The sequence below is a fragment of the Crinia signifera genome, chromosome 5, assembly GCF_055691185.1.
Source record: "Crinia signifera chromosome 5, ASM5569118v1, whole genome shotgun sequence".
NCBI classification, from domain to species: Eukaryota; Metazoa; Chordata; class Amphibia; order Anura; family Myobatrachidae; genus Crinia; species Crinia signifera.
The window spans coordinates 161,959,231-161,986,167 of record NC_139221.1 but is presented as its reverse complement, the minus strand read 5'-3'; the positions used below and the strand labels follow the sequence as shown (position 1 = coordinate 161,986,167).

At 45.3% G+C, this 26,937-nt stretch overlaps 1 protein-coding gene across 1 annotated transcript; it reads left to right on the top strand.

The window, feature by feature from the left end:
• Positions 1–1,358: 1,358 nt before the first annotated feature.
• On the top strand, positions 1,359–21,324 carry FIGNL1 (fidgetin like 1). Its single transcript, XM_083188201.1, has 2 exons — positions 1,359–1,619; positions 19,074–21,324. The coding sequence occupies exon 2, from the start codon at positions 19,082–19,084 to the stop codon at positions 21,080–21,082; it is 2,001 nt and encodes a 666-aa protein (XP_083044327.1). The 5' UTR covers positions 1,359–1,619; positions 19,074–19,081; the 3' UTR covers positions 21,083–21,324.
• The last annotated feature ends 5,613 nt before the right edge of the window (positions 21,325–26,937 follow it).

Here is a 26,937-nt window from a genome sequence, read left to right as displayed (position 1 = left end):
GAATGACAAGCATACAGTTATAAAACAGAAATATAGATGTACTTTTGTTATGCTTTTGAGCAGTGCGTGGAAATGACAGTTGAATACTGGAGAATCTTTGTTCTGACTACTCTGATGGTAGGTGGACTGACTGCCCATGTGCAGAACGAGCACTGACTTGACGCAGTCTCCCAGCATGATTGACTTTCCACTTTGCAGTAGGTGCGCGCCAGTGGTGTCTCCAGCGGAGCACCACTGGCGCACTACCATTAGGGGTCCCCACCCCCTCCGCCGATCGTATGCTCCGGGATGGTCGGCGTGGCTCAGGGGGACTCGGGAGTGCTCCCGAGCCGCCGCGGACATCCCTGAACCTGCCGCCATATATCACTTCTGACTGTGACTGGCGGCTGGGGTAGCGGCAGCAGGCGTACAAACGCCAGAGCGGAGGTGAGGGGGGGGGGGGCTTTCTGCATCCTGTGGTGGGTTTAGCTGGGGCAGAACAAACCTGCCCTGGTAGGTTTGTCCTGCCCCAGCAAAACCCACCACTCGAGGGGTTAAAGAAAATGTAAAAGACATTATGTAGAGAAATTATGAAAACTTATTTCGTGAACACAACAGTAACCATTTAAATTAATGTATGTGAGGTGAAAAAGAATAAATAGTATTGTATGTTCTAGAGCAGTGGTTCTCAAATTCGGTCCTCAGGACCCTGCACAGTGCATGTTTTGCAGGTCTCCTCACAGAATCGCAAGTGCAGTAATTAACTCCTCCTGTGGATCTTTTAAAATCTGTCAATAAGTAATGAGTGCACCTGCCGGGTGACCTGGAAAAAGTGAACTGTGTGGGGTCCTGAGGACCATGTTTGAGAACCTGTTCTAGAGGATCCTGAACTTGTATGACCGCTTCATATCTCCCAACATGACCCTCTCCAGGAAGGACACATTGTGCTGTTTGTGGACTTCTCTGTTAATTTATATTAGTATCACCTGTGTTAAAGCACCTTTCTTATGAATTAACCTGTTTAAAATAGGCGATGGCAATCATACATTAAGAGGGACGTCCAGAAACAGAGCTTTGTGTCCCTCCTGGCATGGGTCATGTTGGGAGGAATGGTTGGGAGGTATGAATTTGTACCGGTTTTTTTATGTATGAGATATTGCAAAGTTTAGACTGCACAGCGGGGAGATCTCATCAGACAGGCCAGGCACAGATACAGCGGTAGTAAAGGAAGGAGCATGTAACGCCACTACTCCCTTCTCCCTATAACGCTCCCTCCCTACTAATATAGACGTACAATAGTAATAACACCCACCGGCACCACCCGACCTCTCACGCTGACAGTGACACGCTCTCATACAGGAACTACAAAAAAATGGCGGCGTATTTCAGTGTGCTCTTGCAGTAGACCGCTGCCGATGTAGAGAAATGAGCACTAGAGGAGATAACATTATCTGTATTCTGGTCTCCAGTTTTGGAGAGTCGCGTACTGGTGACGCCGCCTGTCATGCAATGCAGAGGACAGCAGCATCACACCGCGGGAAAGATAACAGCCGGACGGGAGTATTGAGAGTTGCGGGCTGCGGTGCAGACTTTCAGCCGCATCATTAGGATCCGCACTATTAAGGTGCAATTGTGTTACGGTACGTTTCATCCAGTGCCCACCACACTGCGTTACATACTGCCTCCCAATTACACGTCTCCTGGTGTCTAGTACTACAGGTGCCCCAGTGCTGTGCCCCCTCCTCCACAATCCGCCCTGGCAACAATAGGATGCACTGTGCTTAGCATGGAAGTTTCCCTGGGAGTTCCTATTCAGGTTTTTAGGAACATATTGGTATTTTGCCCACCACTACCCCGTAGAGTCCTTTCTGTTACATGATTGCATCAAATGTAAAAAAAAAAGGGTACTTCCTGGGACTAAGTAAAAACCGGACCCGGATAAGACACCGGAACGCCGGACCAGACATCAAACTCTACATTCCGGAGCTTATAGTGTCTGGTCCGAGGGGTGTCCCATGCGGGGGGTGTCTTGTCCGGGGGGATACCTGTGATTGCTCACACCAGGGACATGGGGAAGGGGAGATTACAGCCTCCCCGTGTGGTCTGGAACGTTCCAGTTTTTATTACACCCCCGGACCATGCGGTGAGACTGTATTCTCCCCCCTCTCCTCTCCCAGGTGACAGGTGCGAGAGCAGCCCCATCAGATGGAGCACCCCCGGACAGGACACCCCCGGACCGGATACTACAAGCTCCGGAATGCAGAGTTTGATGTCCAGTCCGGCATTCCGGTGTCTTATCCGATTCCGGATTTTACCCATACCCGTACTTCCTCGTCTTTGCAGCCGCCACTTACGCCAGTTACGTTAGCCGCTTTCAGAATAGCATCATCATCCCCTTGCAGGCTCACTTTGCTCAATGCGCTTCGGGCTCGGTGTCTTGCTTCGCTCATCGCAACTTTACTGAAGGTTACTAAGGTTCCTAGCGGTGGCTGCAAAGATGAGGAAGTACCAAAGAATAACACAAAAATGTTATGGGGTCACTCCCACTTCTGTGTAAAAAGTGTGAATCTCTGTTCCAACAGGCAGCAGCAAATGCCCCATGGCCCAATCTCACCTGAATTCACACAATTCTGTAAGCAACCCAACACAATTGTGCTGTATAAAGCGTGACTGGCATTGCCATACCCTCCAACTGTACCGATTTTGCCGGTACAGTACAGTTTTTTAACAGTATTGTACCGGCAAAATCATTTTGTACCAAATTACCGATTTTAAGTGTGTTTTCTCCTGGTGCCCGGCTCTCTCCTCCCTAGTTCCATTCCCATGTGTCCTTTGCGGCGCCGGCAGACTTTGCATGACATCATGACGTCACTGCCGCACCCTGCACACAGTGTGGCGCTCAGGGGATGGATGGGAGACCGTGTACTGCCCTGCCTCACTGTCTGCGCATGCGCAGACTCAGGGCGCGAAAGGACAGTGAGGCAGAGGCGGGCAATCAGTGCGCGGTCGGTGTACTACAGCGCAGCCAGAGCCGGGGCGCGCATAAGGGGGGATCTGGACTTCAGTGTGACCCTGTTGACCCGGAGCCTAGTAAGTTATGACGATACAACAGAACAAGCTGCAGACTGTACAGAGAGTGATCAGCATGGTCTCACAGGCACTGCTATCTGTAACTATAACAGAATGCATCAGTTATGTACGTCACTGTCAGAGCCAACCAGACAGTTATTGGTAGAAAACAAGACAGGAGAGTCATGCTGGTATTTGTAGTACTACACATGCTGGTGGTGATCCTGCCTGGCTGTTACCATGCTTCATACCTCACCTACATCTGTGTCTGCAAGGACTGCACCAGTGTATAGAACAAGTTCCCTTCTCACCACTAGCTTTACTTTTGTTTACACTAGTGTTGCTGTTACCATAGCAATATAATGCTTCCACAATGGGTGTCAAGACAACGTGGGCGGGGGGAGAAGCTGTACTTTGTGGGAAACAAACTACTGTACATCCTTTCGCCATATTTAGTGCTGTCTGCCAGGAAGTTGTCTAGTGATCGATTTGTCACTCATTTATCAGAGCCCAGGCTCATTGTGATGCCAGCATTGTATTCTGCATACAGCAAGCCATCTCTCCCGTACAAATTCTGAAAGGTGCCGTGGCCACGCCCCATTTACCTGTGGCCACGCCCCTTTCTTGATTTGTACCGATTTCAGTCCCTAAAATGTTGGAGGGTATGCATTGCACTAACTTGACGGGGAAGAACCACACAAAAGTATATTGACCCCTATAAACCACACACAAAGGCTGCAATAGCAGAGTTGCATGAGAAACTAGACACTACCCTGATGGCACTTCTTGTTTCATCAAAAATCTATACCTGCAAACATCCCAGTTATCATATCTTTGTTTCATATTGCAGAATTAAGAATATTTTTTTTATATTAGCGCTAGAAAAATAGTTATTACTACAATTTACTAATTGGGCTAAACTCAGGAGCCTCTATGTTTTGCTGTCTAGTTGTGTGGGCTGACTGTGCCGCAATCCTTATTAAATACGGTAAGCAAGAAAGTTTTCTCCAGGGAAACCTCATGAATAATTTGTTCAACTTTGTAACATTTTTCTGGAGAGAGGGAAGTACCCTAACCCACTGGTTACCAAGCTTTGTGCCGTGGCACCCGGTTACAGGGGTGCATCTGGTTGCTTGGAGAGAACAAATTCAATTGATTTATGGTCAATGTAAAGCCATATACACGATTGCGTTGATATTGGCAGCGGGGGGATTGACATTGGCAAGTGCATACACACTTGCCGATGGCAGCGGTGGTAACGACGGTCGTGGGTAATGCTGCAACTGCAGCATGATAATCATTGACCATGTCCTCCCTAGTGTTCCCTCCAGGAATTTTTTGGGGAAGGGCGCCGCTGCACGGGGGTAGCGCAATGGGGGCGGACTGGGCCCGCTGATGTCACAGTTGTGGGCAGTCCCGGGTCGAAACATCACAAAAGGGGCGTGCCCGGGCCGCGAGGTCATGAAAAAGGACGGTCCCGGCTGCCTCTGTCACTAAAAGGGGCGGGCCCGGCCCCGCCGAAGTTGCTGAGCTGCCGGGGAAGCACCGTCTACGGCGGTGCTGGGCTTCCCTGTGCAAACCGTTTGGGCTGGCACCAGGCTGTTTTAGCGGGGAGCTGCTAGAACAGCCTAGCGGGAACACTACTCCCTCATCTGAACATGCATGGAAGAGGGAGGGGGTCATTAATGGCGCGAGGGAGTGTGCATCGTTAACAATGCACAGCGTACACACTGGACAGTATTGTTCACAATATCGTTCAAAAAGCCCTTTCTAAATTATATTGAGACCAATATCGTCTAGTGTGCATGGCCCTTAACCCCTTCCCGACAATTGACGTACATTTACGTCATGGTCGGGAAGTACTTCCCGACACATGGCGTAAATGTACGTCATGGCATTTAACTGTCACCGCGTCTATAGACGCGGTGACAGTTTCAACATGTCTGCTGTCCCTGACAGCAGACATGTCCGTGCATGCCCAGGGGGGGCTGCGATGCCGCCCCCCCGTCGGCGATCGCTGTGATTGGCTGTTCAGTGTGAACAGCCAATTACAGCGTTTTCTGTGTCACCGGCGAATAACGTTCGCCGGTGACACGCGATCGGAGGTGATTGGTGCTGTAAAGTACAGCACCAATCACCGCGGGGTGTAAGGGTGACACTGGTGTCACCCCACCTCACCCCGCCCGCCCCCAAAGGCCGTGATTGGTCCGTCGGACCGACGGACCAATCACAGCCATGGAGGGGGGTTTAAACTAACGGTGACTGCACTGCAGACGCCATTCCGGTCTGGAATTGCGTGCAGTGCGGTCACCGTGCCAATCTGCCGCGATATACTGACCAGAACCTGGCAAAATACTTACCTGATCCTTGCAAATATCTTGGCTGCTTCATCTGTGCTTGTAGTGTGCTGGATGCTTCCTGGATCCTGTTACTTGTGACTTCCTGTGAACTTGTGCTGCTGCAGTGTAATAGCGTTAGTTAGATAGATAGAGAGAGATAGAGAGAGATAGTGTCAGAGAGTGCTGTATTTTGTGCTGCTGCAGTGTGATATAGTTATAGAGAGAGAGATAGAGAGAGATAGAGAGAGATAGAGAGAGAGAGATAGAGAGGCCTAGTGACAGAGAGTGATATATTTTGTGCTGCTGCAGTGTGATAGTTATAGATAGAGAGAGAGAGATAGAGAGAGATAGAGAGAGAGAGATAGAGATAGTGACAGATTGTGCTATATATTTTTTATATAACTGACTGCTGCCCCCCCTTTTGTGCTGATCAGTATAAATTAACTGATCAGCAACTTTTTGGGGGCGCAGGGTATTTTTATATATATATATATATACCAGTCACTGCTGCTGCTGCAGTGTCATAGAGTGTTAGATAGTGAGAGATAGAGAGATAGAGAGAGATAGTGACAGAGAGTGATAGAGAGTGCTAAATTTTGTGTCTGCTGCCCCCGCCTTTTGTGCTGATCACTATATCTGAGGTGATCAGCAACTTTTTAGGGGTGCAGAGGTTTTTTGTTTTTTTTTATATATACCTGCCAGTTGCACTGTCAGTTGCACCTGCTGCCCCTCACTGGTAATCAGTGTCGCATCACTGATCACCTTTTTTTTTTTTTGTGTGCGCTGTGGGGTCTTTTTTTAATTTTTTTTTTTACACACACTGTGATTTTGTGGGTGTCCTGTGGCCGCTGTGCGCGGATCAGTGACGTACATCACTGATCATCTTTTTCGGCACAGGGTTGATCTATTTTTTTTTTTTTATCAAATTCCTGTTGCCTTTCAGCGCTGTTCAGTGACGGACGATACTGACCAACATCTGTGCTCAATTTTTGGCGCAGGACCTTTTTTTTTTTTTTTTTTTAACCCCTTCAAAATTTTTTTTTTTAACCCCTTAAATTTTTTTTTTAACCCCTTCAATTTTTATTTTTTTTAACCCCTCCATTTTTTTTTTTTTGTATAAAGCATTTTTTTTTTCTGCACACTACATACCCCCCGGGTTGAAATAAAGTTTGTACCCCCCCCCCCCCTACACTATACACGTGTTGAAACAATTCACTACCAGTAACACAAAAATAAAAATGGCATCCCAAATGTCATCCCAAATGTCATCCCAGTCATCCAGAAGAATGTATTCAGCGGAGGAGGCATATGCCCTGCTTGCTTCTGACTCTGACACAGCCAGTGATGCAAGCGGGGAATTTGAAGGATTCGCCTTAAGCTCCTCTTCCTCCTCTGGTGATGAGGGACCCCCTCAAAGACGCCCCCGTAGAGCAGCTGAGACCCCCCCCCCAATAATTGATCTCGTATGGACCCCACCACCAGACAATTTTGAGCCCCAGGTTCCTGAGTTTTTGGCCATGCCAGGAATCCAATTTGATTCCACAGGTCTCAGAGAAATTGACTTTTTCAAATTATTTTTCTCTGATGATTTTATAAATTTAATGGTGGACCAAACTAATTTATATGCCCAGCAGTTTATTGCTCAAAACCCCACGTCATCATTTGCAAGGTGGACCCCTGTAGATGCAGTAGAGATGATGACGTTTTGGGGTCTGGTGCTTCATATGGGCATAGTAAAAAAGCCAGAAATTAGGCAATATTGGAGTACAGATGTTCTGTACAGCACCCCATTTTACCGTATGGCCATGCCCCGGGCTCGATTTGAGACGATCCTTAAATTTTTGCATTACAACGATAATGCACAGTGCCCACCCAGAGATGATCCCACCTTTGACCGGCTATTCAAAGTCAGGCCGGTCATTGATCATTTCAGTGCCAAATTTGAAGACATGTACATCCCAGATAAATTCATTTGCATAGACGAGTCCCTTATACATTTTAAAGGAAGGGTTAAATTCCGCCAGTACCTTCCCAGTAAGAGGGCAAGGTATGGCATAAAAATGTATAAGTTGTGTGAAAGCACCTCAGGGTACACCCACAGGTTTAGGGTATATGAAGGGAAGGATTCAAGAATTGAACCGCCAGAATGCCCCCCCTCCCTCGTAGGTGTTAGTGGAAAAATTGTCTGGGATTTAGTGCACCCCTTCCTGGATAAAGGTTATCACCTCTATGTGGATAACTTTTACACCAGCATCCCCCTGTTTAAGGCCCTTGGTTCAAGAGGTACAGCAGCTTGCGGTACTGTGCGCAAGAACCAAAGAGGCCTCCCAAAAACGCACATTGCCCAAGTAATGAGAAGGGGTGAAAGCAGGGGAATATGCACCGAAAATATGTTGTTGGTCAAATATAAGGACAAGAGGGATGTCCTTATACTGACAACAATTCACGGAGACAGTACCACCTCCGTCCCTGTACGAGGTACCAGTACCCACACCTCCAAACCTAATTGTATCCTGGATTACAATAGGTACATGGGCGGAGTGGATCTTTCAGATCAGGTACTGAAGCCGTACAGTGCCCTGCGGAAAACAAAAATCTGGTACAAGAAGCTGGCCGTGTATATCATCCAGATGGCACTGTATAACGCTTACGTGCTATTCCGTTCTACCGGCCAGAGGGGGACATTTATGCACTTTCAAGAGGAAGTCATAAAGGGCCTAATATTTGGGAACCAGCAGGCTGAGGGCCCCAGTACTTCTAGTACTGGCCCCCGTATTGTACCAGGGCAGCATTTTCCTGATGAAATCCCCTCCACTGGAAAAAAGGGCAGGACACAAAAAAGGTGCAAAGTTTGCTATAAAAAGGGAATAAGAAAGCAAACTATTTTCCAGTGTGACACTTGCCCCGACAAACCCGGCCTATGTATAAAGGAGTGTTTTAAAATATACCACACATCTATGGATTATTAGGTTCATAATTTCACCGTGCTTCGGGGGTCTTGCTAATGCCACATACCACCCACCATTCATTCCACCATAATCTGAGCCGCAAAATCCAAAAATCACTCCTTCCCTTCTGAGTCCTGCCATGCACCCAACTGGTATTTTTTGGTCACATGTGAGGCATTGCCGTACTCGGGAGAAATTGGGGCACAGATTTTGGGGTGCTATTTCTCCTTCATACCTTCTGAAAATGAAAAATTTTGAGCCAGAACTGCATTTTTGTGTAAAAAAATGTAATTTTTCATTTTCACTGCCCACTTGTATCAAAATTGGTGAAACCCCTGGGGGTTTTAAATGTACACTATACCCCTAGATGAATTCCTTGAGGGGTGTAGTTTGCAAAATGGGGTCACTTGTGGGGGGGTTCCACTGTATTGGTGCTTTGGGGGTCTTGCTAATGCGACATAGCACCCACCATCATTCCACCAGAATTTGTGCTGCAAAATCCAAATATCACTCCTTCCCTTCTGAGTCCTGCAACTTTTTGGTCACACATGAGGCATTGCCGTACTCGGGAGAAATTGGGGCACAGATTTTGGGGTGCTTTGTCTCCTTCATTCCTTCTGAAATTGAAAAATTTTGAGCCAGAACTGCATTTTTGTGTAAAAAAATGTAATTTTTCATTTTCACTGCCCACTTGTATCAAAATTGGTGAAACCCCTGGGGGTTTGAAATGTACACTATACCCCTAGATGAATTCCCTGAGGGGTGTACTTTGCAAAATGGGGTGACTTGTGGGGGGGTTCCACTGTATTGGTGCAACATAGCACCCACCATTCATTCCACCAGAATCTGTGCTGCAAAATCCAAAAATCACTCCTTCCCTTCTGAGTCCTGCCATGCACCCAACTGGTATTTTTTGGTCACATGTGAGGCATTGCCGTACTCGGGAGAAATTGGGGCACAGATTTTGGGGTGCTTTTTCTCCTTCATACCTTCTGAAAATGAAAAATTTTGAGCCAGAACTGCATTTTTGTGTAAAAAATGTAATTTTTCATTTTCACTGCCCACTTGTATCAAAATTGGTGAAACCCCTGGGGGTTTGAAATGTACACTATACCCCTAGATGAATTCCCTGAGGGGTGTAGTTTGCAAAATGGGGTCACTTGTGGGGGGGTTCCACTGTATTGGTGCTTGGGGGGTCTTGCTAATGCGACATAGCACCCACCAAAATTCCACCAGAATCTGAGCCGCAAAATCCAAAAATCACTCCTTCCGTTCTGAGTCCTGCCATGCACCCAACTGGTATTTTTTGGTCACATGTGAGGCATTGCCGTACTCGGGAGAAATTGGGGCACATATTTTGGGGTGCTTTTTCTCCTTCATACCTTCTGAAAATGAAAAATTTTGAGCCAGAACTGCATTTTTGTGTAAAAAATGTAATTTTTCATTTTCACTGCCCACTTGTATCAAAATTGGTGAAACCCCTGGGGGTTTGAAATGTACACTATACCCCTAGATGAATTCCCTGAGGGGTGTAGTTTGCAAAATGGGGTCACTTGTGGGGGGGTTCCACTGTATTGGTGCTTGGGGGGTCTTGCTAATGCGACATAGCACCCACCAAAATTCCACCAGAATCTGAGCCGCAAAATCCAAAAATCACTCCTTCCGTTCTGAGTCCTGCCATGCACCCAACTGGTATTTTTTGGTCACATGTGAGGCATTGCCGTACTCGGGAGAAATTGGGGCACATATTTTGGGGTGCTTTTTCTCCTTCATACCTTCTGAAAATGAAAAATTTTGAGCCAGAACTGCATTTTTGTGTAAAAAAATGTAATTTTTCATTTTCACTGCCCACTTGTATCAAAATTGGTGAAACCCCTGGGGGTTTGAAATGTACACTATACCCCTAGATGAATTCCCTGAGGGGTGTACTTTGCAAAATGGGGTGACTTGTGGGGGGGTTCCACTGTATTGGTGCAACATAGCACCCACCATTCATTCCACCAGAATCTGTGCTGCAAAATCCAAAAATCACTCCTTCCCTTCTGAGTCCTGCCATGCACCCAACTGGTATTTTTTGGTCACATGTGAGGCATTGCCGTACTCGGGAGAAATTGGGGCACAGATTTTGGGGTGCTTTTTCTCCTTCATACCTTCTGAAAATGAAAAATTTTGAGCCAGAACTGCATTTTTGTGTAAAAAATGTAATTTTTCATTTTCACTGCCCACTTGTATCAAAATTGGTGAAACCCCTGGGGGTTTGAAATGTACACTATACCCCTAGATGAATTCCCTGAGGGGTGTAGTTTGCAAAATGGGGTCACTTGTGGGGGGGTTCCACTGTATTGGTGCTTGGGGGGTCTTGCTAATGCGACATAGCACCCACCAAAATTCCACCAGAATCTGAGCTGCAAAATCCAAAAATCACTCCTTCCGTTCTGAGTCCTGCCATGCACCCAACTGGTATTTTTTGGTCACATGTGAGGCATTGCCGTACTCGGGAGAAATTGGGGCACATATTTTGGGGTGCTTTTTCTCCTTCATACCTTCTGAAAATGAAAAATTTTGAGCCAGAACTGCATTTTTGTGTAAAAAATGTAATTTTTCATTTTCACTGCCCACTTGTATCAAAATTGGTGAAACCCCTGGGGGTTTGAAATGTACACTATACCCCTAGATGAATTCCCTGAGGGGTGTAGTTTGCAAAATGGGGTCACTTGTGGGGGGGTTCCACTGTATTGGTGCTTGGGGGGTCTTGCTAATGCGACATAGCACCCACCAAAATTCCACCAGAATCTGAGCCGCAAAATCCAAAAATCACTCCTTCCGTTCTGAGTCCTGCCATGCACCCAACTGGTATTTTTTGGTCACATGTGAGGCATTGCCGTACTCGGGAGAAATTGGGGCACATATTTTGGGGTGCTTTTTCTCCTTCATACCTTCTGAAAATGAAAAATTTTGAGCCAGAACTGCATTTTTGTGTAAAAAAATGTAATTTTTCATTTTCACTGCCCACTTGTATCAAAATTGGTGAAACCCCTGGGGGTTTGAAATGTACACTATACCCCTAGATGAATTCCCTGAGGGGTGTACTTTGCAAAATGGGGTGACTTGTGGGGGGGTTCCACTGTATTGGTGCAACATAGCACCCACCATTCATTCCACCAGAATCTGTGCTGCAAAATCCAAAAATCACTCCTTCCCTTCTGAGTCCTGCCATGCACCCAACTGGTATTTTTTGGTCACATGTGAGGCATTGCCGTACTCGGGAGAAATTGGGGCACAGATTTTGGGGTGCTTTTTCTCCTTCATACCTTCTGAAAATGAAAAATTTTGAGCCAGAACTGCATTTTTGTGTAAAAAATGTAATTTTTCATTTTCACTGCCCACTTGTATCAAAATTGGTGAAACCCCTGGGGGTTTGAAATGTACACTATACCCCTAGATGAATTCCCTGAGGGGTGTAGTTTGCAAAATGGGGTCACTTGTGGGGGGGTTCCACTGTATTGGTGCTTTGGGGGTCTTGCTAATGCGACATAGCACCCACCAAAATTCCACCAGAATCTGAGCTGCAAAATCCAAAAATCACTCCTTCCCTTCTGAGTCCTGCCATGCACCCAAATGGTATTTTTTGGTCACATGTGAGGCATTGCCGTACTCGGGAGAAATTGGGGCACAGATTTTGGGGTGCTTTGTCTCCTTCATACCTTCTGAAAATGACAAATTTGGAGCCAGAACTGCATTTTTGTGTAAAAAAAATAATTTTTCATTTTCACTGCCCAGTTGTACCACAATTGGTGAAACCCCTGGGGGTTTGAAATGTACACTATACCCCTAGATGAATTCCCTGAGGGGTGTAGTTTGCAAAATGGGGTCACTTGTGGGGGGGTTCCTAACTTTTAGCATCTTATGGTGCCTAAAAAATAATCTCATAAAAAGGAGGCTCCAAAATCAAGTAGGTGCTCCTTCTATTATGAAGCCTGTGGTTTGGTCAACGTGCACACTAGGGCCACATATAGGATATTTATGAAAACAAAAGAATTGGGGGAATCAATTTTCAGTCACATTTCTCTAGTAAAATGTACTGTGTTCCTTAGAAAAATGTATTAAAATTGCAAATCTGCAAAAAAAAAGAAATTTTGAAATTTCACCTACACTTTGTTTTAATTCCTGTGAAACACCTAAAGGGTTAACAAACTTCCAAAATGCTGTTTTGAATACTGTGAGGGGTGCAGTTTTTGAAATGGTATCATTTATGGGGGTGTCTCACATACAAGTCCCTCAAAGTCACATCAGAACTGAACTGGTCCCTAAAAAAATCAGTATTTGAAATTTTCTTGAAAATTTGAGAATTTGCTATTCATATTGTAAGCCTCCTAGTGTCCCAAAAAATTAAAAGGAAGTTGAAATAATGATGTCAACATAAAGTAGACATATGGTCTATGTTAGTTATTAACTATTTTGAGTGGTATGATTATTTGTCTCACAAGCAGAAAATTCAACATTTTGCAAATTGCTAAATTTTCCATTTTTTCACGATATTTTGGTATTTTTCACAAAAAAACACAGACTGTATCGACCCAAATTTACCACTAATTTGAAGTACAATGTGTCACGAAAAAACAATCTCAAAATCACTGGGATAAGTAAAAGCAAAAAAAAGTTATCCCCACTTAAGTGATACATGTCAGATTTGAAAAAAAGGGCTCTGTCAGGAACGCAAAAACTGGCTCCGTCAGGAAGGGGTTAATAGGCAAAACCAGTGCTGGTGGCTGCCAGTCATAGAATATGTGGACATAGGGTGCCGTGAATAAGGGTCTTATCTAACTTTAGTAAATGGGACCTGATTCAGAGTTGTGCAGAAATATGCAAATACTATAGCCATCTGGGTATTAAGGCACCCACTGGGGGTGGGATATGGTCATTTTTTCGACCACTGAAGGTTGACAGGCCTTAGGTTGCCACCTGAAATAAGTTGACAGCGTTGGAAGGACGATACAAGTATTAGGTCGACAATGGCAATGTCAACAGTGAAAATGTTGACATGAGTTTTTTACCTTTTTTTTTTTTAAATCAATATATGCAGACAGGTGGAATTTCATGCCCTACTATCCACTAGGCATGGAGGGAAAATACAGTATTGTGCCAAGTGCAGCGAGGCACCGTGTCCGAAGCATGGGGAGTGCAGCGGTACACTTTCATGGTGTTCATGTCTACTATGTCGACATCTGGGGCAAAAAAGCGCAATAAACTCATGTTGACTTTGCCATAGCCATGTCGACCTATTTCAGGTGTCGACTTAAGGCCTATCATCTTTAGTGGTCGACTCAGTGCATGTTTGGGGATTTGCAGAGCTTGCAGAACAGCTGCGTCTTTTCATTTTGACCATCTGAGTAACTGGAATACATACAGATGACCGGTGGTCCTAATACCGATGCCAGCATCCCAAAGAAAATAATCGTGTCATGGGTCAGGTAAGCATTCCCTCCATTCTAGCAGCCTAACCCTAAAGGCCCATACACACTGGGTGACTTTGAGCTGAAAGTCGATCAAAACAGCAGGTTTGAGCAGCTTTCAGCTCAAAGCCGCCCAGAGTGTATGCCCCAGCGATGAGCGCTGCTGTGTGCTCCCGCAACATTGCCGGGAAAGTCGCTCATCTGCTGGTTATACCAGCTGATGAGCGGCTTTGAGGATGGCTGTGCATAGTGCTGCGCTATGCAAACCCTTCCTCCCCCCTCCGTCGGTGCCGGGCAGGGGGAAAGCCGCTCAGTGTGTATGCACTGAGCAGCTTTCCCCCTAGCGAAGAATTCTGTCATCGCTGTCCATACACGCTGGGCATAGTCACCCAGTGTGTATGGACCTTAAGTCCCACCATTAGTGCCTAAATCTAACCTCCCTCTTCCCCAGCTTCACACTACCCAACCCTGCATAATCAGCTTTTGGGATGTCCGCATTCCGGAGATGGCATCCTGAACAGTTCCGGCACTGGTGTTTTGATGGCAATCGGGATACCAGCGTCGGTATACTGAATGTAGGTGTCTTGCCTGTCGGTATGTAGACTGCATCCTGCTCCGGCTCCCCCTGCCCATCTCCCTCGCCAGCATCCGCCGCCTGCAAATCTTATGTGCAGCCGGTCCAACCTCCCGACTCTGACCCGATGCGCACGGGACCGCGCATTGGGTCGGACCGGGTGTCTATACCTGCGATTTGGCCCGATTCCACTGCCCGATCCATCTGAATCGGGTGAAATCGGGACCAAATCGCATAGTGTATGGGGGCCTTTAGAATTATATCATAGAGGAGAGGGGTATGATGAAATGGATAGTGGGAATTAGTGGGCAATGATGATCCTGAGAGAAAAGGAACAGAGAATGGACTTCAGCTGTGCAGTGGTATGATCAATAGAATAAGGGTTATGAAGTGGATTAAATGGGTGTAAAGGTGCCCATACACGCACCGATGTCAGTGTGCGGTGCGTTTTGAAATTCAAGGTGCCATGCGATTTTGGCACTTGAAGTGGATGCGATGCGATGTGCTGGTGCGATGCGATTTCAGCCTTTTTTTAAGTTAACAGTCTGTAATGGACATCGCATCGCATGTACTCCAAAACTGATGCGATGCAATGAAGCACAATAAGTACTGCCTGCAGATACTTTTTGTGCTTTACAATATTGTACCCGCGGGGACGCGCATTGCATTGCATCCCCGCAGGTACACGGTGCGATTAAAGGCGATGCAATGCGTTTTGAACTTTAAAAGTTCAAAACACATGCGATTATCGGCATGTGTATGGGCACCTTTAGTTTCATATGGCTGTGCACAGAGAGTGGGCTATGTGCATGGTTTTTAAGATTTTCCTGGCTCATAGCTTATAAAGTATTTATTGAAATACTGAAAGAAACATTTTGAACAAACATCCAAAGCACTCATTAAAATGCCAGATTCTTCATAATGGTACAGCTTCAAAACTGAACACTATTGTTTTTAGAAGCAACTATAGTTTATTAAAATGTTTGAACACACTTTTAATATTAAGTCATGCAATGCATATACATGTAATGATTGACACAGACCTTATCTGATAGAAACAAAATGCATTCAGAAAGGAAGTTCCTTTAGGTCAGCGGTGAACAGAAGATAATCAGATAAGTGAAGTTCCTTATCCAGTGACCTGTTTATGCTAATCTAGAGGAACTTCTTTTGGGGGCAAATTCTATTACTATCAGATAAGCTCTTTTTAACAATTTTGGTGATATCTATCTAAAAGGTTTACACACAGTAAGATTTTAAAATCGCAGGACACGGTTTACACATAAGATTTTGACTCTATCGTACAGATCTGTACTATATAGTCTTGTCTGAGCAGTTTATTTTTCTATTTGATTTCGATGCTGCACATTGGTATCGGAATGAAATTAGTTTGATTTTTGTTCGATTATAAGCAAAATCGAATAGAAAAATAGATGAAATCTAACTATGTGTACACCCTATTAATAATAATTAGTATTGGATGGATTTCCCAAGCCTGAAATCCTATACTTGTGCGTTTGGGTTGAATTTAGTTATCATTGGTTGTTGCACTATATTATTGCACTGTGGCTTATTTTATTTTACTTTCAATGCAATTGGTGCATATAATATATCACTTTCATCTTCAATGGAGGACATTATTTATGTACAGTAGTGTTCATTCTAGCACCCACCATCTTTGAAAACCCATGCAGTTCCTCTTCCCTGCCTGGGGTGTCGCTGTCTGCTGTGGTGTTTTTAGCAAAGGTCTGGTTGCATATCAGTCCTGATTTACAGACCACACTGCTAGAAGCACTACAGCAGACAGTGACACCCCAGGCAGGGAAGAGGAACTGCATGGGTTTTCAAAGATGGCGGGTTCTAGATTGAACACTATGTACAGTATAACATTACATACACAGTACAGGTACAACCCCGATTTTCCGGCATCGTCGGTTCCTGCACTGAGCCGCATTACAGATTTCGCCGGATTTTCGGTGGTGTACTCTGAATGCAGGGAGACCCCCACAGCTCGATATTATACTAAATCATAGCAATCATGTACAATATTGCATAATGTGTATGGGCCCTAGGTCTCCCATAATGCTCTCTGCCATTTTTCTGCAGTATCTTGTAGCTGTCCTTTTGTAAATAAAAACATTGCGTGTGGGATTTTATTATTTTGTGAAATATTGTACGGTACTTGTGTATTATCACGGCGCCCACTAAGCAATATGCTTAGTGTGCTATTCTGCGTAGGAAAATCGCATTGCATGGCACTAAAATGGCCCAATGAGATGCAATTCTCTTATGACCTTTTCATGACCCCACTATCCATGTCGGGGTGGACTTGATTCTATATAGTGTGCCGAACGCAGCGAGCCACTGAGCCCGAAGCGTGGCGAGTGGATGCGGAATACATGTAAAGTAATCCGCGTCCCCTCGCGGGGCTCGCTGCGCTCACCACGCTACGGACTCGGTGGCTCGCCACACTATATGAAATCGATTCCGCGCCGACGTGGATAGTGGGGGAATGAAAAGGTCGTAGGACATGTTCTGCCGCCCCTCACGGGGCTCGTTGCGCTCGCCACGCTTCGGGGTGGCGTTGATAGTGGGGGGGGGGGGGGGCTAAACCATCATTATATGTCATACAATTATATTATGGTACAGCTAATGTCATGGCATGCGATTTCGCGGGTCATGCGATGCCCCGGGGCTGAGAGAGCAGTGATAAATTAGAGTAAAAAATCACATTGCATCGCATGACCCTTAAATGGCTGATGCGATGCGATTTCCCTACGGTGCCGTACGTAGCAAAACTGGGCGCCGTGATAATACACAAGTACCTATTTTACAATGGAGATTGTTGACCTTTGTGCACAATCTGCTAAAGCACTAGGTGGCTTCTGTAGTTTCTGCAGTGTCACTGCTTGCTCCTCTTACCTTTCCTACTTTTTATTTTTTATTTCTTTTTGTGATACATACAATGAACTGAATTATTTTAAATACCTTCAAAAGTCTTATACAGTACATATATTTGTGCCCTATAATCATATAATTGATGTATTTGGAATGTTCTTTCCTGAACATGGAGACAGTAAGTGCTGAGAGAGGCTGGGCACGAGGAGCATAATGCCTGGTGTTATCTGCATCAATTTGTAATTTTCCATGGAATCTCATATTGTTGAGAACTGGTATTAGGACAGTAACATTCCTTCACAATTATTCTTTTTTTTTTTACAATGGGTCATATAACCCAGATGAAATTAAGATTGAGATATTTTTTTTTCCCCACTATCCTCTTAACCCCTTCGCTGGTAATCCCAAGAATTTTCCGGGCTATGCCTTACTGCCCAGACTGGCAAGCCGGGAAAATTCTCGTGGTTACCGCTGGTTATAGCCAGGCAGCGCCGCTGAGCTGATTACTAAAATCAGCTTTAGCGCTGCCCAGCTCCGGCTGCTTGGCAGCACGTCCCCTTCCCCTCCCGTCTCTCTCCCCTGGCTATGTGACAGTCTATGACTGTGCGGCGACGGCTGGGTTACCGGGGGGGCTGGGCAGCGGCAGAAACACAATTCAGCGGCGCTGCCCAGACCTGGGGACACAGTGGTGGGAGTTTTTAGGGCGTGCTCCCCAGAAAAAACTCGCCCAGTGGGGAGTGCTCCCTAAAAAAAAAAAACACCACTGAAGGGGTTAATACATATCCTATAGTATTCATCAGTACAAATTGTTTTTCTGCATAAGATGCAGGTCAGGCATTCATTTTCTTTCCCTGACAGTCTATGCATGTTATTTTTTTACTTTTTTTTAATGGTTATCTAATTTTAGGTTTTATTGGAAAGCAGGTTTTCATTTATCCATTTTTCTTTTTATAATGGGAAAAATAAAATAAAATCTTTAAAACTTGACATGTCTGCTAAAGCATAATACACAGGACACAGATGATCACAAACAAATAAATGATTAACTGGCAAAAGGTGCGAACAAGGGAGGAATTTACTAACCGTGGCAGGATATTCTGCAATTGGTTGTCACTTTTCCTCAAAATCAGATGAAAAGCCCACTTGGATTCCCCCTGGATTTCAGGGTAGTCAGCATTGGTTGCAACTTGCATAGAGGGGACACAAGGGTTTGTTTCCTAGTGGAAGTTGTGCCCGCAAGCTTTGTGCCGCCTTCCTGAGTATAACCAGCCTTGAATCCATTGTACATTTTCTGATAACACCCTATAATTAACATTGACCCTACCATGAATGAACCTGGATGGTTATCACAGTCTAATGTTTTATGTTAAAGTATAGGGCTAATGTTAAGTATATGGAAATAGTTCCCAGGCGGTCTGTTTTTATTATTGTGATCACTACAAATTTTGTTGGGGGGGGGGGGGGGGTTCTTTTTCTCCAAATCCTTTTGGACTACTTCAGGACAACAAATATCTGGGTACATACCTAGCCGTATTTTCCCCCATCCGGCTTTCGGGCTGATTAGCATACACACGTATCAATTGGCTGCTCAATATGTCTGGCCAGACATCACAACTGAGCTGTATTTGAATTTGCCCACCAAGCTGTGATGTTGGTTTATGTAGACAGTGTATGGGTTATCAGCAAGTCGCCCATAAAAGTATTGCATGCTTAATATGTTATATTTTCCATAATTATTTATTTTCTTGTATTGTATCTTTGTTATCTTCACACTGTACTACATATTGTAATGTTTTGATTTTATGTTTTGTAGGAAACACTATGCAGACACCTAAACCCAGCTCTGTCCACCTGAGTGAATGGCAAAAGAACTCCTTTGCTCTGAGTTCTGGCACCTGCTCCCCAGGACAGAAGGCAGATATTTACCGTGCACATATCTCACAGATTCAGTATGCATGGGTAAATGCTGAGATTTCCCAGGCATCAGCAGCCCACCTGTTCAAGAAATATACTGAAAGGTACGCGGCCATTATTGACTCTGACAAGAAGGGGACTGGCCTGAATAACTATGCAGACAGCATTATGTCTTTGGCCAGATGTCCACGGAATGACAGTGACAAGTGGCAGTCCTCTTTGACTACCAGCAGTGTTTTAAAATTAAAGAGTGTGCAGGAAATGTTTCAGGCTGCAAGAACAGATTTGCAGTCTCTAGTGACTCCAACAGATGTACCGGTCAGGGATGGTAATGGGGTCGGCACCTTTGGAAATTCGCTGGTAGCAAGTAATGTCCTTAGCATATCAGGACATAAGAAAACAGAACTTGAGTCATTAGAATGTCCAGTAACAAAAGATGACTCAAATGTTATTCAGAATACAAAACTTTCCATTGCAGCAAAGATAAACGATGGCTCAAATACAAATTTCTCACCAGCTGCTCCACACTGCAGTAAACAGTTTCAGGCAACTCCAATATTTGGAAATAATAATCCCAACATTTCTCAAAATGTATGCTCCGTGCCAGGGCAAAATATGATTTCTTCCAGCACTCCATATTCCGGAAAGAGGAAAACCTTTTATTCAAATGGGGAAGAATTTGGGGATACAAAAACATACCAGACTGTCCCTGGGCAGCCAGCTAGCAAACCTAATTGCGGTCCAACAGATGAAAAGGGTTTTAAAACAGCTAAAGAACAGCTGTGGGTTGAACAGCAGAAGAAGTATAATGGTCAGCCCCAGCGTAACTCAGGACCTGGTACTTACAGTATTGGGAAAAAGTCCCTGGGAGCTGCTCGCTCTCGTGGACTTCACGGAAAATTTATACCTCCTGTTGCTAAGCAAGATGATGGGGATGATGGCTATACAGCACAGAGAAAAGCTTATGGAGAAAGTAGCAGTGAGACAAATGTACCATCTGATGAGCGTTTGAGAAACATAGAGCCAAAAATGATTGAATTGATTATGAGTGAGATTATGGATCATGGACCTCCACTGAACTGGGATGATATAGCTGGTTTGGAGTTTGCTAAAACTACTATAAAGGAAATAGTTGTATGGCCAATGCTAAGGCCAGATATTTTCACTGGTCTTCGAGGGCCTCCAAAAGGAATTTTGCTCTTTGGACCGCCAGGGACCGGAAAAACTCTCATAGGCAAGTGCATTGCTTGCCAATCGGGTGCCACGTTTTTTAGCATCAGCGCGTCCTCTCTGACTTCTAAGTGGGTTGGTGAAGGAGAAAAGATGGTTCGTGCTCTCTTTACAGTAGCTAGGTGTCACCAGCCTGCTGTGATATTCATAGATGAAATAGACTCTCTTTTATCTCAACGTGGTGAGGGGGAGCACGAGTCTTCAAGAAGGATCAAAACAGAATTTTTGGTGCAGCTAGATGGGGCCACAACTTCCTCCGATGACCGTATACTGGTGGTCGGTGCAACTAACAGGCCTCAAGAAATAGATGAAGCTGCTAGAAGACGACTTGTTAAGAGACTTTATATTCCTCTTCCGGAAGCATCAGCCAGACAGCAAATTGTTGTCCGCTTGATGTGTCGCGAGCATTGCAACCTTAGCGAGCCAGAAGTAGAGGCAATAGTTGTACAAGCTGATGGATTTTCTGGTGCAGACATGACACAGCTTTGTCGAGAAGCTGCCCTCGGTCCTATTCGCAGCATTCAATCAATGGATATTTCAACTATAACACCTGATCAAGTCCGACCAATTGCTTACATTGACTTCCAAAATGCTTTCCAAACAGTGAGGCCCAGCGTGTCCAAAAATGACTTAGAATTATATGAAAACTGGAACAAAACATTTGGGTGTGGGCGATAAAAACAAAACCACTTATCCAACACGCAGAAGCTATTATTGTGGCATTTACACCGCTATTAATGTATCAAAAATCTCTCTCAAAGGCTATTTTATACTAAACATCTGTTGCCTGTTCTAGAAGAGTTTAATTTCTTAAGTTTTATATCTTGATAATTTTCCTCCAGAAATGTTTTTCTATTTATTCCATTTTGGCTTGCCTGTGACATTTGTTTCATGGCATTAATAAAGATGCTTGTACCAAATGTTTACTTTGTTTAACCATATTTCTATGAAAAGCAGTGGTTTCCAAAGGGTTTTGCCAGGACACTTGCAGGGGCTCCTCAAGTTGATGATCCAGGACCAATTAAAATTATTTATGGCCATTGTAGTAGCCAAAACCACTGCTTGTGGCTTCCAGTCATAAACTATGTGGACTGACAGAGGTGAATCCTGTCTGTCACCACATAAATAAACATAAGAATGACATATAAACACTACTTAATTAAAAATAAAATCTACATTTGTCAATAACAAGCTTTTATCCTAAGGGTGCCATTAAAAAATACTGATACTTCAGGGTACCGTGATTTCAAAAAGTTTGGAAACCCCTGACTTAAGGCACACCTGGTTGTTTCTAGCTCTGATAGCGGATATACTTGTTCCAAACTGTATTACTAGGTTATACATGGACATTGCCTTGCATTTGTGAACACAATAGATTGTTAAATTAATAAATATTAGAAGGGAAAAAATCCTTTTATACTCCAGTTACAGTTGGAGGCTATATGTAATACACAGATGCCTGGGATGTGGTTAACACACCAGCGTTCAGGATGCCGGCATTCATAAGGATGCCGACACTGGATAACCGGCGTCCCGATGTGAGCACATGAATTCAGCAACATTTGAATTGCTGTCGGGCACCACGTAGTGCCCGCAAATGCAGAAAAAATTTGAATTCTGCCAATGAAACAATGTCAACTTTTGATGTTGGCTTTAAGATTGGTCACTGTTTAAGGTGATTACCACCATGTTTAATTGCAGCAGAGGTCCATATCCTATATTCCAGCACTGATTACAAGTACTGCCTTGTAAAGTGTATATATAGTTTCTAGCCAAATTGGAAAGACATATCGGGCATATCGCTCAGTATGTATTATTATTATTATTATTATTATAATTTTATTTATAAGGCGCCACAAGTGTTTCGCAGCGCCGTACAAAGGAACAATACAGGGAGACAAAGCTTGGCATAACATTGAATAAATAACAAGAATACAGTACAAATAAAGAGCGCCACAGTTTAATACACATTACAGCTTGGATATAAGTAGTGAGGACTCAATCAACATACAACTAGGGGCTTGATGCCAATGATGGAGATGAGTATGCAGACGAAGATGGTCACTGAGTGTTGGAGTATAGGAGAGCTGTGAGTGACATGTGAAGAGAAGTGGGCTTTGACAACAGGAGGGAAGAGGGCCCTACTCGGAGGAGTTTACAATCTAGTAGGAAGGGGAGACAGACAGATTACAAGAGGTGCAAGCAAGTGGGTGGTGGTTAGATAGCAGGATGTAAACAGGCAAGGGGTCGGAGAACCATCTGGTTTATGCAGTGGACGGGTACGCTTTGATGAATAGGTGAGTTTTCAGTGCCCGTTTGAAGCTTTGTAAGGTCGGGGAGAGTCTAATGGAGCGAGGGAGTGCGTTCCACTGAAGGGGTGCAGCACGGGCAAAGTCCTGTACTCTAGCATGGGAAGCAGTGATCAGGGTGGAGGAGAGACGACAGTCGTCAGCCGACCATAGAGGGCCAGGAGGGCTTATGAATGGAGATGAGGTTAGAGATATATGGAGCAATGGAATTAGAGATTTACAGATGGCCTTGTATGTGAGTGTGAGGTGTTTGAAGAGGATTCTGTAGGGGAATGGGAGCCAGTGCAGATTTTGTTGAAGGGGAGTGGCAGAATTAGAGCGGCGGGAGAGGAAGATAAGCCTGGCTGCAGCATTGAGGACAGATTGGAGAGGAGCCAGTTGGGATTGAGCGAGGCCCGTGAGGAGAACATTGCAGTAGTCGAGCTGTGAGATGACCAATGAGTGCATAATCAGCTTAGTTGCACTCTGTGAGAGAAAGGGCCTGATGCGAGCAACGTTGCGTAACTGGAACCGGCAAGAATGGGCCAGGGCTTGGATGTGGGGTGCAAAGGAGAAGGAGGAGTCAAGAGTGACACCCAGGCAGCGGAGTTGGGGAACGGGGGAGATGATGGTGTTGTTAACAGTGATAGAGATATTAGTAGGGGGCATAGCTCTGGGTGGGGGAAAGATAATGAGTTCGGTTTTGTCCATATTCAGCTTCAGAAATCGCTCAGACATCCAGGTGGAGATGGTAGAGAGGCAGTTGGAAACTTGAGAGAAAACAGTGGGGGACAGATCAGGAGAGGAGAGGTAGATTTGGTGATATTGGAAGCCAAAGGAGTTAATGAGTGCACCCAGAGAGGAGGTGTACAGAGAGAACAGAAGGGGTCCAAGGACGGAATGTATGCCCAATCAGTGATCATAATGAGCTTCTTCACAGTTTCTGGGTCCCATCACATTATGGGGCATGAGAGCAGACAGCAATTCAGACAGTGTAACGTTCAAGTGGCAGCATGGGCAGTGCTGGGGGCAGGTGGCAGATTGGGTATAAGGGGTTTGGGCCAAGCAGCAGTTTGTATAGAGCTGTGGTTGGAGGGAAGTAAGGGCAAGCAGTGCCCATGAAATGGAAGAGGGTAAGTGCTAGTGTGGTGAATCCCGTGCCATTTTTTCAATTGGGGTATTCGTGGTTGGAATAATGTAAATCCTGGAATTGGCCTCCCGATGGGGAGAGGGCAGACATAGTGTGCCGGGACCGGTGGAAAGCATAGGCAGAGATACAGCTCACCTGGGGTGGTTTAAAACTTTGGAGCATCTGGAGCACACAGACGAGGTGCAAACGTACCCGCTCCATTACTCCACTTCAGGATCCAGGGGCGAGGTGACCTCTTACCTCCCTCCTGAGTTCCGGCAAGTCCGAGTGAACCTGTGTCCAGAATCCAGCAGCAGCGAGTGATTCCCTCGTAATAGCGCAGCGCTGCTGTCACCTGCACTGTGAGTGTTCAGTGGGTGACGGGACCCTGCTGTGTGCGAGACAGCATATATGGGCACCTTAACACTAGACACAGTGCGGCGGCAGGCACCAGGTGAGTGACAGTTTAAAGCTGTTTGAGAGTGCTGAAGTCAGTGGCTGTGTCCTTATGTCCACCTTCAGTGCCAGTGGCTGAATGATTTAATTGGACATCCTGAGTAACCTAAGGGTTATACAAATGTTTGATGTTCAGGCAGTTGATCAGATGCTGCATCTTCAGAAGCATGTGTCAAACATAAAGATCCATTCCTTAGTCTGTTATAATATTTCTATTGCCATGGTCAAATACAAAAATTATATTGTGTTAGTAGCATTTTTTTCTCAAAAGATTTGTGATTTTTTTTCTATTCTGCATATAAAATATTAATAAAAAGGAAATTTCAAATATTTGCGATAGTCTTAAAACTGCCCAGAAGGTGGTGCTGTTTTGTAAACTAAGTACACAATCACTGACTAGCCCTGTTTCATTTGTACATTTTTCACTTTCATACTGTATGTCTAAAGTCTACATTGAATTCTAAAAAATAAATTCTGTGTGCAACCGTGGCTGTAAGTCCACACAAAATAGAAAGTTCATGTTTTCCAGTAAAACACTCTTAAGTACTATTTCGAATGCAGATACAGCTGCAGTCACACACACAATATAGGCATGCCACAAATAGGGCTTAATTCAGGCCTGATTGTGCGGCTGCTAATTTTTGTAGCCCAGCAATCAGGTATATGCCGCTCTTCCAGAGTAAAATCCATGAAATAACGTCCAATATGTAAAGTCTGTGCATAGCCAATGACTTACTCAACTTACTCAGTGGCTGCGATAGAAACAGGCTTCGGGGGGGGGGGGGGGGGCATACACTGCCCATACACGCACCGATCCCGGCGGTGCGATGTGTGCTTTGAGGTGCACGCTCACGCAGCACCTCATCGCACAGTACAAAAAGTATGTGCTGCACATACTTTTTGTACTTGATATTCATCGCATCGCATTGCATGCACAAGGCATGCAATGCGATGTGATGGATGCTATTTAAGCCCACAACGCACGCCGGGATTGCAGCGTGTATGGGCAGCTTTAGGCACATCATTTTAATAAACATTGGATGCACAAAAAAATAGAATTCTGCCAATGAAACAATGTAACGTTTTATGTTGGCTTCTTGGTCACTGTTTAAGGGGATTACCACCATGTTTCATTGCAGCAGAGGTCCATATCCATAGCACTGATTATAAGGCAGTACAGACTTCAGACTTTTAGGGTGACATTTAATAGGATGCGGAAATGTGATTTTTGCGGGGGGGGGGGGGAGGGTTTCCCCCGGAAAAAAGGGCCAAAATCGCACTTTTTCCCGAATTCGCATATTTAATGAGATGCGAAAATCGGCAAAAAAACACGGTTTTTTTCCGTGACATCGCACATTCTGAAAGTGTGATTTTTAGTCGTGCCGGAAAATATACAATTTGCATATTTAATGAGATGCAAAATCGGGAAAATGTGTCTAAAATTCACCACATATGTAGACCAGGTTCTGACAGGCGATTTGGCCAAAACCCTGCACAGATCATTGCAATCTGTGCATGGTCCTGTGTAAAAGTTTTTTATTTTTTTTTAAATGGCATGGGGTCCCCCCTCCTGAGCATAACCAGCCCCGGGCTCATTGAGCCGGACCTGGTTCCAAAAATACGGGGGACAAAATGCGTAGGGGGTCACCCATATTTCTGAAACCAGCCCCGGACTTGGACCGGTCTTGGTTCCAAAAATACGGGGGACTAAAAATCTGGGGGTCCCCTGTATTTTGAAACCAGCACCGGGCTCCAACAGCCCGCGGTGTCATGCCACACCCGGGGGACAATTTTTATATAAGGTCCCCCGGCCAAAACATGAGCACTGTGGCTGGTCACCCTTGGACGGGGTATTTGGAGGAGTGGGGACCCTCCCAATAAAGGCCCCAAGCCCAGGGCTGTCTCTGGCGTCTGTGTGTGTCAGAGCACTGGACATTACATCAAAGTTGGATCAGCCTGTAGTGTGTTTTTTCACTTTTGAGGGGGGCTCCAAATCCAGACCTCCATGGGTTAATAAATTTGATTTCCATTGATAATTCGGTACTTGTGTATTATAGCGGCGCCCCCGATGTACATCGCGCAATGTTTTTATCACATCGCATGCCATGCACCCGATGACATGCGATGCGACGCGATTTTTGCCCCCTATGCGATGAAACATTGTATAAGCACCCTAAAGGGTGCTTTTAAGCACCCAAATGGATGCTTACAATGTTAAATGCACCCCCACGCCACCCCCCCACTATAAACGTGAACCCGAAGCGTGGCGAGCGGCGGTACGCGTCCTCCGACCTTTTCATACCCCCACTATCCACGTCAGCGTGGAGTTGAGAATAGAAAGTGTGGCGAGCGCAGCGAGCCACCGAGCCCGAAGCGTGGATACGCCCGAGCGGATGCGGATACCTGTGAAGCCCGCGAGGGGATGCGGATACCTGGGAAGGTATCCGCGTCCCCTCGAGGGGCTCGCTGCGCTCGCCATACTTCGGTGCGCTCGCCACACTTTCTATTCTCAACTCCACGCCGACGTGGATAGTGGGGGTATGAAAAGGTCAGAGGATGCGTACCGCCGCCCCTCGCGGACTCGCTGTGCCTGCCATGCTTCGGGTTCACATTTATAGGGGGGGGGGGTGGCGTGGGGGTGCATTTCACATTGTAAGCAC